This window comes from Phytophthora cinnamomi (genome assembly GCF_018691715.1).
Source record: "Phytophthora cinnamomi strain GKB4 chromosome Unknown Contig14, whole genome shotgun sequence".
Classification (NCBI taxonomy): Eukaryota; Oomycota; class Peronosporomycetes; order Peronosporales; family Peronosporaceae; genus Phytophthora; species Phytophthora cinnamomi.
In genome coordinates this window covers 528,670-542,559 of record NW_027150947.1, presented here as the reverse complement: position 1 = coordinate 542,559, position 13,890 = coordinate 528,670, and the positions used below count along the sequence as shown (strand labels likewise).

At 53.5% G+C, this 13,890-nt stretch overlaps 3 protein-coding genes across 3 annotated transcripts; 2 read left to right on the top strand and 1 right to left on the bottom strand.

The window, feature by feature from the left end:
• Positions 1-204: 204 nt before the first annotated feature.
• On the top strand, positions 205-1,365 carry IUM83_01097 (putative C2 domain-containing protein; the record flags this gene model as incomplete). The annotated part of the gene is made up of 1 exon (XM_067924926.1): positions 205-1,365. One exon carries the CDS (start codon positions 205-207, stop codon positions 1,363-1,365), a length of 1,161 nt encoding a protein of 386 aa, XP_067797754.1.
• Positions 1,366-4,044: 2,679 nt separating this feature from the next.
• Positions 4,045-6,600, bottom strand: IUM83_01096 (uncharacterized protein; the record flags this gene model as incomplete). Its single annotated transcript, XM_067924925.1, has 7 exons — positions 4,045-4,200; positions 4,317-4,800; positions 4,898-5,141; positions 5,245-5,378; positions 5,586-5,843; positions 5,921-6,077; positions 6,528-6,600. The coding sequence occupies 7 exons, from the start codon at positions 6,598-6,600 to the stop codon at positions 4,045-4,047; spliced, it is 1,506 nt and encodes a 501-aa protein (XP_067797753.1).
• A 2,957-nt stretch (positions 6,601-9,557) lies between these two features.
• Positions 9,558-10,640, top strand: IUM83_01095 (uncharacterized protein; the record flags this gene model as incomplete). Its single annotated transcript, XM_067924924.1, has 1 exon — positions 9,558-10,640. The coding sequence occupies one exon, from the start codon at positions 9,558-9,560 to the stop codon at positions 10,638-10,640; it is 1,083 nt and encodes a 360-aa protein (XP_067797750.1).
• Between the last annotated feature and the right edge of the window lie 3,250 nt (positions 10,641-13,890).

Below are 13,890 nucleotides of genomic sequence, written 5' to 3'. Positions count from 1 at the left end.
ATTGCCTTCCCCTCGCCGCGTCTACAATTTCCAGCCGTAATCTGAATCGACAGAATCGACAGATGGATACTTTCATGTCTCACAGCGAATCAGAGCCGCACACGTACGTGGCCCGCCGCATTGCGATCTTCCGCTCACTTCCCAACTCGCCGCCTCCCGCGCACTCCCCGCCCCCAAGCTCTCTCCAAGCCCCTCGTCTGCACCATGGGCCAAGCCTCTTCGTCCTCGTCTTCGTCCTCGCACGCCGGTTCTGCCCCCGTGCCCGAGCACTCGGTGCTCGACGTGGAGCTGGAGATCGTGGCCGCCAAGGACATCGCCGCCGGCGACTACTTCGGCATGAAGGCCGCGCTCAAGGGCCACGTCGCCTCCAGCGACGCCTACGCGCTCATCGAGGTGGCCGGCCAGAAGGTGGCCTGGACGCGGCCCATCTTCGACACGCTCGAGCCCGTGTGGAACGAGAAGTTCTTCTTCCGCAACGTGCGGCCCGACACGCTGTGCAAGCTCTACCTGCTGGACAAGGACTTCGACGGCGACGACGCGCTGGGCCAGACGCAGTTCACGGCGGCCAACACGGACGGCGCCGAGACGACGTTCGAGCTGCCCATCACACGCAAGGAGAAGGCTGCGGGCTCCATCGTGGTCAAGGTCAAGTCGCACGCCACCAAGGTGCACGGCGACGGCAAGCTGCAGCAGGTCGGCCCCGTGCACTACTCGGGCCACCTGAGCGTCACCACGGGCGTGCTCACGCACTCCATGACGGACGACGACAAGCTGCAGGCCTCGGCCTACCACGTGCAGCTGCACAACATCCAGCAGCTCCTGCCCAACGACCACGAGTGGAACAAGAACTACCCGACCATCCAGAAGATCTTCTCGCCCGACCACCCAGAGTCGCCCGTGCTGCGCAAGGCCATCGCCACGGAGCACGCCGTGATCTACAAACACGGCTCCACCACCGAGTACGGCCAGCTCAAGGAGCCGGCCGACTTCTTCAGCCTGCTGCACGGCGGCAAGCGCCTTGACAAGCCCGTGCTCTTCACGTACGCCATCACCTCCACGGGCTGGTACTTCTCCGAGACGGGCGCGTCCTTCTTCAAGGACATGCTGTCCAAGCACATGCTGCACTCGGGCGCTGCCTTCTCCGTCAAGTACGCGGGCGAGTTCCGCATCGAGAAGGGCCACTTCGGCAAGTACAAGCTCGTCATCGACAACAACAGCGGCACTTACGCCCCGCCCAAGGAGGACCTGCCCAAGCTCAAGGAGATCTTCGAGTACAACTTCCCGGGGATCTCCGTGGAGGCGCTGGACCGCGACGACGAGGAGCTTCAGAAGGGGCGCCAGGAGATCCTGGACGCCTGGGCCTAAAGCGCCACAGACTGATAACTTGGCCGTCTTCAGTGTCGTATCGCAATGGAGAGTTATCTCTCGTAGCAGCAATTAATATACAATCGTTGAGTACTATCCTGGCAGTCCTGTGCGTATTGACATTAGTTCTAGCCTAGCCTACAATGACACTATCAACAAAGCAAACAAGGTTCCCTACGTTCGAAGGCATCGTGGTGCTGCTCAGTGAGGGACCGGTTACGACGCAGACTCCACTGTCGCACGGGCAAAAACTCGTAAACCCTCAGAATTCAACTTCGATACCAAGGATATATTGTCACATTACTACCACCACGGCTTCGCCTTCGATGATCGTGCGAAACCGAAGTTACCCACCGCTACCAAGGCTCTGGTCTCACCTCACACTCTCAGTACATACCGCCATCAGCAACGGCTGGCTGGAACGTTGAGTTCTTCCGTTTCTAAAGGTGTTTTACTCGCACAAAACTTGTACATTTTGCCACGTCAATCGCACCTGGGTGATACTATCAGCAGCTACTCGACGATGCGTACTTGCTGGCAAGCAAGAGCCAAAGAGCAAACAGTTTGTTTGCAAACTGATACTGAACATGGTGAGGATAAATCCTTCGCTGAAGCAAAACTTCATCACAGACAGGTGGAGGCGATACATTAATGTGGACAGGCGCTGTAACGATAGCGAAAGTGCCGATGAAAGGCGGGCTGTACATTCATGTGGCGCCAAGGCTGAAACCCATGCAATCGGCATTGCAAACGCCCCGGCCACTGCGTTCAACCGGCAGTAAACCACACATGGAGTCAGGCTGAGCGACGTCGGGGGGTGTTCCCACGTTCCCACGGTTGGTAAACCTGTGCACCTAAACAAGACCCGATGTATTATGGCGAGGACGAGTCCGTGCTTGGGGTTGCAGCACGTCGACTGAAGGACGACTTCTGTAGGATGTTAAGCCTGGTTGTCGAGGCTCATACGCTGTTCTTGACATTCTGATGACCTTCCCCCCTCGCCACGAAAAATCACTTACGCCTATAGTATCTGAAACGAACCATAGATCGCCACACAAACTCGGAACTGGAGGCTGGTTCGGAGATGGTTGCTCCTGCTCGGGCTTGGCAGCTTGACGACCTCACTTCCGATTTCGCACTAACCAAGCAGCGACTACGCCCCAACCTGCCCGACAGCAACGATGAAGACCGTGTCGGCATTGAGTCTCGCGATGTGCGCGACGGTAGATTTTTAAAGGCAGATGATGCAGGCTATGATTATAATCATAACATATCCCATGATATTTTCCATCGTCAATCATGGATGGAAATTAAGTATTTAGGACGATGGCCACATGGAGAAGTTTCGAGAAGATACGCTGAGGACGAGAAAGATACAGACGTGGAGCTGTAATTTAATATATGATTAACACGTGATTAATCATGGAGGTATCATGGGTTACATGGATTGGAGACTATGTTCGTGTTTTATAGCATTGGTGACAGGAACGCGTGAAAATGATCTCTGGCGGAGCCCCAAACGAGTAAAGACGCATGTATAGCTGCGAGTTCATGTGCGGAATGCGTCTATACCATCTACTTAAGAGCAAAGGTCCGAAAGGAAGAAGGAACTTATAACAGAATCGATTGTCGCCCGCATTAGAAGCTATTCTTCACTTATACTGTCGCACTTACTTCTCGACTTGGGTCGGAGGAGCATCTTGCTTGTGATTGGATCGACAAGCGCAGCCATCTTCTCTTCGTCCTCTGCGGCGTTTTTCTCCACACCTTGCCTCGGGAGGAGCTGCCCAGTCAGTAAATAGTAAAAAAGTTGAAAGTGACGCCTGGGAAGCACTTCCCCGCTCATGTCCAGCGGCGGTCCTCTCGCCACATGCTGGATGAACATCCAGCACACGTAGACGCCACAGCTATAGGCGTCAAACTGAATTGGGTTGTTCTGCGCAACCACGTCGTAGTCGCGGAGACCAGCAATCTTCAGCTGCGTTGAGATCGCCATCGCAGAGTTCATGTACGCAGATTGATTAAGTGGATCATAGTAGAAAATGCGCTTGGCATTTACGCTCACCACCACGCAGCACCAATGCGCATTATTGAAGTTCAGCGGAAGTAACACGGTCTCCACCCCACCCTCCGTCACTTGCTGGAACAACCGGTCACGGATTGCTTGGTCAACAGGCTCTGGACCGGACGTTCTCGTCTATTTCTTCGCTAGAACCGCAGACTGGAAACCCGCAAGCCTGCAAGAGGGATAATCGACTGCGAGTCGCACGCACAGAGCCCTTATGGCCGCGTCCGTGAGCCACGTCCGGGGTGTAGCGCGGTAGAGCAAGGAATAAGCAAAGTCAGGCGTACTTGGGAGGCCTTCGATCAACTTGTGTGGATACGACTCCAGAATATCAGTAGCGACCTTGTTTCCGATGTCGTGGTACTCAGCAGGGAGTGCCGGGATGCCTTCAACAGTGAGCCACTTGTGCATATCCATTCCAAGCTGGACTACCTTCTTCAAATTCTGCACGCGCACGAAAGTCTCAATTTGGTCCCTTGTGAAACTTCTCACGTCATTAATAACCACAGTTTCAACTTGATTGCTCTTGGGGCCCTTTCTCCCACCGATAACAGCATTTAGGGACGGATCTACTGAAATCGCATAATCTTCAGTGTTGCCAACCGGGAGGAGCTTCATGCACGCAGCGGCAGCTTTTCCGGGAGAATGTAGAACGGATCTTGGACGGTGACCGGGTTTTTCATCAACTTAAACTTAGGTTTCTTGGACTCCGCATCACCGTACTTCACAAGGACTCCTGATAAGCGCCGCTGAGTGTCCTTCAAGGATGGCTACTCACGGTCGAGAGAGTCCAGAAGATCCTCCAGTGTTACTTTCTAGCCGTTTTTCTCCCATGCTCAGCAGCCTGGTACCATTTCCTATCGGCTCGTTCTCCAGCTGATGTTACCTTCCTATACTTGCGAGGAGCTCCGACTTTCTTCATTTTAGGGTTGAAAACGATTTTGGGCCTTGCGCTCGTGGCCACCTCGTGCTCATGATCCCCCCGGGTAGACGCATCATCTTCATACTCGCTGTCATCCGTCAAGTAATCACTGTCACTACAACTTAAATCAAACTCCCCCTTGACGTCTTCATCTGTGACTTCTTGCTTTAGTGCAGCCTTTTTGCCTCGGCTGGCTTCTGCAGCACCAGAGCCACTGGACATCTTCCGCTGTCGAACGTTTCTCCATTGCGCTAGCAACTCCAGCATAGCATCGAACTCCACATCATCTTCAATGTCCGCCATCTCACTGCAGGTCAGATGCGTGGCTCGCACAGCTTCGCGATATCTCTGTGCTTGCGACCTCTTCTCGGCTTTCTTGAACCCCTTTTCAAAGGTTTCATAGGAGAACTGTTTTACGCGTCTGAGTTGACGCGATGTGTTGGTCCATCTTGAAAGTATCATGAATAAATCGTGGGTTAGTCTAAGATTAATCATACTATATCCATGACTAATCAAGGAAATATCATGGGCAATCATACACTCACCTCTGATCGATCTGCATCCAGGGAACCACCGGCCCAGGAATGCTCTCCTTCTTCCTGTAGGCGATGGCGTGGAGACACGGGAGTATCATCGTGAACGCATACTCGCAGTCGCATTCCCATGTGTCCACGCGAAGGCGATGTGTCTTCGAGGCCCCTTGCACGACGACCAGAGTTTGATCTCCGCCGCTGACAGTAAACTTGTAGCGATCTGTGTTGAAAGCGCTCTCGTATACTGTCCGGCGATCTGCTCGGCCACGAAGTGTGACGTGAAGCGAAGCACGTTGGACATTTCCTCATCATAATTACAGTTCACGAACTGTCCGATCCTGGCCAGCCGATAACCGTACTCGTCTTGCATCCGCCGGTCGTAGCTTTGACGCACCCGGCCATGCTCATTGAGCCGTCCACTGCATGCTTGAGCTTCCCGAAGAAATTTTCCAACCTGTTGTTGGTATGGTTCTTGAAGTGCGGCAGGGTAGATCTGTGATACAGCACCCAACGCTCCTGTGAGGCATCCCAATTCTTCTCAAAGTACATGAAGAAGTCCTGCCCACTCGAGCACAAATGCCCCGAAACGAATCATGGAAAATCCTGTACTTTTCTTCACTGTCAGCGTACACCATTGCGTGGATCGCTGCATCAATCTGACTAGCGTCATCTGTACAGATCTTACAAAACTCCGGCTTACAGCGCTTTTTCTTGAGGTATTTGATAACGTGGAAGTGGCAGATCAGACAACTTCGATTGCAGCACCTTGATCTCGTTGAGATCCTTATCAACGACGATGACTCGAAGCCGATCAATTTGTGTAGGGTGGAGGCTCTTAAAGTGTCCCACAGCGCGCTCCATGTGCCAATCCCCATTGGTTTCCAGCAGAGATTGTTGGACGACGACACCCTCTCCGAATTCGTTCATCGTCATGAACGTGAGCAACTGGTAATTGTAGCTGTTTGAACACATAACAAATCATAAGTCAATATACGACTAATCATAAAATAATCATGATCCAACCCCAACACGTACCGATTCGTCTTGTGGCTGCAGTTCACTAACAACAACTCACTCAAACGTCCGTAGATACGCCTCATGTGGGCGGTCGCCAACGAAATCACGCCAGTTTCTCCAGAAGCCGTCTCGGACACCGCGGAGACGTTGTTCGGGTCTGCCGCGGCGAAAGCCGCTATCTCACGAGCCGTGGCATCGTTGTCATCCTATGTGGCCACTGATGACGCGTGCTCCCGCACAAGGTTGTCGACATCAACTTGAATGACGTTCTGGTCGTGTTCGAGCAGGTAGTCATATATCTTGGAACGCTTGACGCCCACAGCCAGCATGCCTTCGACTCTTGCACCAACCATTGTATCGACGACGCCTCTAGAACTTGGATACGTCGCGAAGGTTGAAGCGTTCACTTGGTGGTTGTGCAGAAAGTGCCCGTTTTTCACCTGGAGCTCCATCCGCTCCAGATTCCACTACACCCGAAACCTGAATGAACAGTTCGTGAGTCGGATGTGTTGTCTTGACCGGCTGCCAATTCCCCGAGACTTGCGCTTCTTCCAGCCATGTGTGCAGATGTACACACGGCTGTATGGATCCAAGCCTTCAGGAATCAACCTCGACACGTCAGCACCTTTCTTGGTCTTGGACAGCCGCTTGTTCTGCTCGTCACGTTTCATGGTCTCTTGGACCACCAGCACCTGCATCGTACTCGCGCAGTAAGTTTTCAAGTAGGCCTGCCAGCCTTCCCAGCTCGTGTTCCAGGTTGTCGGGGGATCAACTGCAACTTCCACCCGACTGCCTATACCTTGGCCATGGAGTGCGTTACTGACGTGCTGGCTCTCCTCTGCATCGCCGCACGCGTCACCAGTGTCGCCAGCTGTGGCAGCACCTGTGCTCTCACCTTGTGTGCTGTCTCCGCGAGTTTCCGCGCCAGCCTCCTCCATTTGGTCGTATTCTGTAGACGCCTGAGCTACCGATTTACGCGGGATGTCGGAGAGTCCTGGACCTCTGCGCGGCCATTTACGTCCTGGTGCTGCTGATGCTTCAACTCCTCCTCCGCTACCAGGGTCTTTGCCTGCGCCCGCAGCTGCAGAAGCCACATCGACCACCTCTCGTTGGACCATCTTGACTTGCCTTGATAAAAGCCGAAATGGAAGAGGCAACGGTTTCGACCTCTATCGGAAATAGGCGAGCTGCAAAAAAATAAATTACAATTGTGGACCAATCATGTTTTGAAATCATATGTGTTTCCATGATTGAAATCATAGCCTCCAACGGTTCCGATTTTTAAACAGGTCTTATTTAGGGCAGGTCTTGGATTTGATCATGGTGTACTTTTTCTTTGAACAAGTGATTGGATCACGTTTACTGGCCTATGCATTTCCTCCTCCTGCTCCACTTTGCTATTTGCACCAACCTAGCGAGAGCTACCGACCTCCATGGCAAACACCAAGACGACCAAGCCTACCCGATCTGTGCGGAAGGTAGTTCGGCAAGAACCTGCACGACCTCGCACCAAGCGATAACTTAGCTTGGGAGTGGGTAGATCACAAGCATCGAATGCATCAGCCTCGGCATCACCGGTAGTTGCCAGCCCAGCTGCACCACCGCATTCTTCATGGTTCACGGCTGCCCCCACACCATCGCCTCCATCATCGCCGGCGTCATCACCGGCATTATCTTCCTGTTCATGCACCACACCAGGACCGTCACGCACCGACCGCTGCCTGTGTGGTCATCGCCACAATCGCACTCCAAGACTACGACTCCACAAGCTACCGCTATGGTACAGGCGTCGACTCCACCGTCCCTCTCGCCATTTCTGCCCGTGTCACCAACTTCGTCGACTTGCGCAGCTGATGGCAGCATGCAGTCATCCCAGTCAAGCTTGCCTCTGGTAGATACGTCACCTGACAGCCAAACATCCTGCTTGGCCGGCTTGTTGGATTCTGGCGAGCCACAGCGCACGAAGTTTAAGTCCGTCATCCGATTGAATGGTTTTCAATACACAAAAGCTGGAACATCATCTAGGAAGGTTACCTATCGTTGCAAGGAAAAATGCAAGGGTAGAGTGGATTTCACTGTGGAGCACATGGCGTTTAGGAATTTTCGAGCTCATGTTTGCCACCAGGGCAATGTTGTACCTAACGTTCGTAACGTGGAAAAAGAGATGAAGGACGCCGTCGACGAGCTGGTTCTCCGAAACCTTGCGATGCCAGCCGAGCGTGCGTGGGAAAGTGTACGTGATACTTTTTACGCTGCCGACAATGTTGCTATGCAAGGCCTGAGTCGTGACTAGGTACGCTAGCGCGTGTACAGAACACGGCGTGAGTACTTTGGTTGGTCAATGCATGGTCTCGTCGAAGTGCCACCTTTGGCATTGGTTCAAGGGTCAACTATGAACTTCTTTCAGTTTCACCGTGTATACGCTCATAAAGGGAGCAGCGGCACGAAGATTGAGCGCCTCATCGGCTGGGACCATCCTGAGATTATTGACAAGCTGAAGTACAAGGGCGTCAGTATGTTTGTGGATGGCACATTTAGGTGCGTTCCACAACCGTTTTACCAATGCGTTGTGATTATGGTCCACGACCAAGCCTCGGACTGCTTTCTACCGGCCTTCTACGTGCTATGCAGCTCGAAAGAGTCTGACATATACTGGAATGTGATTGACCACGTGATTCAAGCCACCGATCAAAAGCTCAACCCCTCCACTGTAATATGCGACTTTGAGGCAGGATTAATCAAGGCCGTGTTGACCCAATTCCCCGATGCTAAGGTGAGTGGATGTTACTTCCATTTTAAACAGACACTAGGTCGGCAGATGAAGAAACTTCGTATTTCGCCCCCGGAAATTCAGATCGCGATGGCATCGGGAGGGTTAGACGTTTTGGCTGTCGTCGAAAAGGAAAAGGTGGCTGTTCAGGGAACCGCTTATGTTCGCAAACTGATTCGTGAGAAGTGTGTAGCACGGGGTGTTACGTATTTCCATCATAAGTGGGAAAGCTTCTGGGCCTACTTTAATCGACAGTTGGTGCGTCGGTACAGCCCTGACTTGTGGAATGTTGATGGGATGAGTAAGCAAGTCGTTGCTCGTACCAACAACCCGCTCGTGCGCTTTAACAGAGAGCTGAATGGGGCAATTGCCCCCCCCCACCCACTCAAGCCTTCCTATATTTGTGGCCGGAATTGAAGCTCTTGCACGACGCCACGTGCAAATGCTTCAAGACATTTCAGGTAACCGTGCTAAATCACCACGCCGTCGTGAAACGTACACTCTCCCCGGCGAAGGTATCACTTCCTAGCAAGTAACATGGATGTGTAGAAACTAAGGTCAATAAAGTGGAGCTAGTGGAAACTAGAGCTTGTGTATGTTCAATCTTACCGGTAGCAATGAGCCCTGTCATTCGTACAATAAGCACTACGAGCTGTGGTTAGAGCATGAAGGAGAATGAAGCACTAACAAGAAGAAATGCGATGTCAAGACCCACTTCTATGACTGTTTCGTTCAGGTCTTGATATCTGGTCACACAATAGGCATGATCAAATTCGAGACCTGTTCTGAATAAGAACCGCAAAAAAGGCAACCGTGCGCGACGTTCGCTGTATCTGTCGCCACAACACCAAGTCCGATGATTCGGATCGCCGTTTCCAGAAGGTGATGTCGCTGCAGGCCCGAGTCCAGGGCGTCATGCCCCAGTGGAACGCCGACAAGCAGCGCTTCGTGTCGAAATACTACACTACGTTCGACCAGAAGTACCGCGCCGTGCTCGACACCGTCAACATGGCCGCAGTTAAAGGTGCACTCAAGTACGTGCAGGCCGAGTACATCAACAAGCCCGTGATCACGGACTGCAAGCGCAAGAACAACATCAAGTACGTCGTGTTCTACCAGACGACGGTGGTGCAACCCGCCGCGGCCATGACCTACTACGCCAACGCCACGAACCCGTACGATTTCGCGATCGAGCACTGTCCGTTCATGCCCATGGACGGCGGCCAGTGCGACCCCAATGCCGACGGCACCTTCCCCGATGTGTGCAACCAGTTCATCGGCGTCAACGGCCAACCGGACCTGGGCTTCTGCGTCGGCGGCACGCTGCAGGACAACGAACCGATTGCGCCGTACCCACACAACTACTGGTTCTCCTTCCCCAATTGTTGTCCGCAAAGCCGCTGGAGCGGGAAAACCGACGCTTGTCGTGCTCAGTACCCCGGCGGAATGTGTGCTCTCGGTGTTGAACCTGATGGAGAGACTTGCACGTTTTCGTACGAGGTGCTGGGCTACATCCCGTTGGACGACGTCGTGGGTATCACGAGGATGGTCAACGCGAATACGGGGAAGACCTATGCTGACTACACGGAGTTCTGCAAGACCGGTGGCGTCGAATTCAACGTCGAGGTGTTTGGCAGTCAGGTCAAGTGGATTGACGGCCTCAAGTTCTGGGCCAACCCGGGCGACAGCGATGCCAACGCCAAGCGTGCGGAGAAGCTCGTGACCGCCTACAGCCAGCTGGTTAAGGCGAACCCGACGACTTCCGATGGCGGTGTGATGAAGCCCCTGCCGACAGTGGAGTCGCTCACGGCCAGCAACCCTCCGTGCTACGAGAACAGCAAGGTCTGTGCCGAAGCGAAGTTCGGTTGCAGGCGGTCGTACACCTCGCAGATCTGCGAGGTCTGCGCGTCAGGCAACTTGGATGATGTGCCAGGCAAGGCGGGCTGCGTAAAGGCGAAGAACCACTGAGCGTTAAATGAAATCGAGACCGATGTACGGTGAGGTCTATTCACCAGCGCTAAGTGCTGTGAACTAGCGAAAATGAGTCTGGAAAATAATAAACGTCTGCTTTAGTTGTGATCCAGGGTAATTTTGTACTGGGATTCCCACAGGCGAGGCGTACAACTGAACATGTAGCACTGTTGTGCGATGAAGCCACAAGACATTTGCAGGTACATTAGCTATCGCTTGATAATCTGGATCATCAACTATTATAACATTACGTTATTGCTTAATATCAGACCAACTCATATTGATGAGAGACTTATCACGGTAAACGATATCTTCAGGCATGAAGCTATCTATCCAGCCTCTTTGAAAGTCTCCCAGAATTAAAGCATGAATACTCGCTAAAGCAAAATCAAAGACATGATTACAGGGTCGAAGGAGCTGGTTTGATCGCAGAAGATTTTTACAGTACACTGTCAGTGACTTGCATCGGGTTACAGTGAAGTATTCTGTAAGGTGATGAGGCTACATGTATTGGCGCGATACTCTGACGGTTTGTCTGATGTTTAGCTTTAATTTTGTAGTTACTTTCGGCGTCGTTCGATGTTGGGCTAGCTACGTAGAAACGCTTGTAGCTATTTTTCCTGTTGTTGTGGTCAGAACAGACGAGCCGCCTCGAGGCTTGCGTTGAAGTTCGCGTCGATGAAACCAGCCGCCGTCAATCCCTTTCATAGATGATAAACAGTTTTAGCAGATTTAGGAGGAACATCAATTTACAAACAATACAGTTCTCAGTTTACCTAATCTAAGTCACTTGGAGTCTTATCTGAATTAAATTATATTTGTGTATTCAAATATAATTAACTCAAGTAATTACTAAGTACTTACGCTTCCTCATACACGTAGCGCAACGTGTAAGCTAAAGTAGTGAGTCAAGTTAGACCTACTACACCTGGTAGCACTTTGTAGTCCGTCCAACGACCGACTGCTTGACGTTCGTACGAGGTGTACGAACGCGGAGCCGAGAACCATATGAGCACGGAGGTGCCCATGGAGAGCTCCAACACGCCTGCAACGCATGTTGCACGCGCTGACTGCCCCCACCTGTCTGACCCAGAGTGGGCAGCCCTCCAACGCCTGTCAACAGTCATTGGAGAAGCGGCGATAGCTGCGATGCTGCGTACGCTATCGCCGACGGAGCAACATGGTGTTGCTCTAGGATTCATCATGAAGGAGCAGCGTGATGCTGCTTCCTCAGTGACGGCGTCGTCAGGGATGACACCGCGTGCTCAATCATTGAAATTGAGCGTAAGCAATTACGTGGGAAGAGAAGGCGAGCCTCTCCTCCGATGGCTTGTCGAGCTCGACACAGCCATAGCGGCTCGACGCATCGTCGACCCGCTGTTGAAGGTCGCGTTCGCCATGTCCTGCCTTGGAGGACGCGCAGGAGTTGGGCGTATGGACGCCGACTCTCCGATCCTACGTGCTTCAGCACGTACGAAGTATTCAAAGAGGAGCTCAGACGAGCGTTTGAGCCCCCGCAAAACGAGTTCCGGTCGAGGGCGGAGTTCCTCGACCTTCAGCAGGGTAAGCATGACGTTCATGCTTACGCGCAGCGCGCACGATTCTTGGTCTCAAATATCGTGACTAATCCAATTGACGAGGCGACTAAGGTCGTCACGCTCATGAAGGGACTTAGAGATGGACCCGTGAAGACCTATCTCTTCCGAGAGTACCGAGTACCCTCGAAGCTGCAATCACCCTTGCCATGCAAGAAGAGTTTAGCCTGCGGCAGGCTAAACTCCATGCAAATGCGCCGAGACCGCTACCGCGCCCGGTAGCGAGGACGGGAGGCCCGGAACCAATGGACATCTCGAACGCAACAACTGCTGGCTACCAGCAGCAGGGAGGCAACGTGCGATGCTTCCGTTGCGGAAGGATCGGTCACTTTGCACGGGAGTGCACAGCTCCCATGCCCCCTGGAGGTGGCCGTCGTGGCAATGCTAGGCATCGCCGCGGACCAACAAAAAACGCGAACATCCAGTAGGCGCGGGGCGCCCTACTGGTAATGCAGTCACGCGTGCCGCCATCGGGCACGCGACACTGAGGACTGCAGCCCCCAGTGAGACCAGCTCTCACTGCAAGAAACAAGATGACAGACCGAACCTAGTCATCTTGAAAGCTTACTCGAAGAGAGCGAGTGACTCTCTTCGAGCTTTGGTAGATTCAGGCGCGTCGAACAACTTTGTTCTACTACGAAGCCTGCCGAGACTTGACTTCGAGGAGGTAGATACACCTCGAAGTCTTCTGGAGGTACGACTGGCAACAGGTGCCATCGTAAAGACCGAGAAGCGCGTCGAGAACGTGCGCTTCTCGTACAAACAACGAGTGTTTGTCGAACACTTTATCGTCCTGGACCTGGACGATAAGTTCGACGTGGTAATGGGCATACCGTGGCTTGCACGGCATGATCCGGTGATAGACTGGGAGAAGCGCACGCTCGTGCGCTTCGGCCGCGACAGCGGAACAGAGAGCAATGGCCCTGTTACCGCAGCGCACGCACCAGCAGGTGCGCGCGGCTCACCAGCAGGTGCGCGCGGCTCACCAGTCGAGACAGCGCTTAATGCTGCTGTCCCGGAGTGCCCAAGAAGTGCGCGAGGGCGCGCACAAGTGAGACCACCGTCGGCAATACTGCCGACGTCAGAAGAAAAAGATGTACTGGTTCCGGGAACCAATATCCACGTTCAAGCGTGTAAGGGACAGTCCCTGACCCGAAGAGGTCAGGTCGACAACGACGCGTCGACTCCGGGAGCCGACGCACCCTCGGTCATGAGGGGCTCCGCCAATGAATGGCGTCGAGGTGACGAAGGCGTGTCAACTCCGGGAGTTGACGCTGCAAACAGTACGGACGGTTGCAAACGTACCGCACTGACGCAATTTGCATGCTGCCGTGCAGCCGGGCTGCACGACGAAGCGCCATGCGATCAAACCGGGCTTGATATCGCGCGCCCGCAGACAGGGTCTGCCGGCGAAGGAACACATTTCCGTGCAGCCGGGCTGCACGAAGGAAAATGCGATCAAGCCGGGCTTGATACCGCGCGCCCGCGGACAGGGTCCGCCGGCGAACAACTGTCCACGGTCGGGCCTGGACCAGAAGAACAGCTGTGCGGAGCCGGGCTCCGCACAACAAGAAGACGGTGCATGCGGAGAACGCTGCGCAAGTCTCGGTCCGGGACCGAGACGCCACAAACAGTCTGCTCAGCAGACGTAG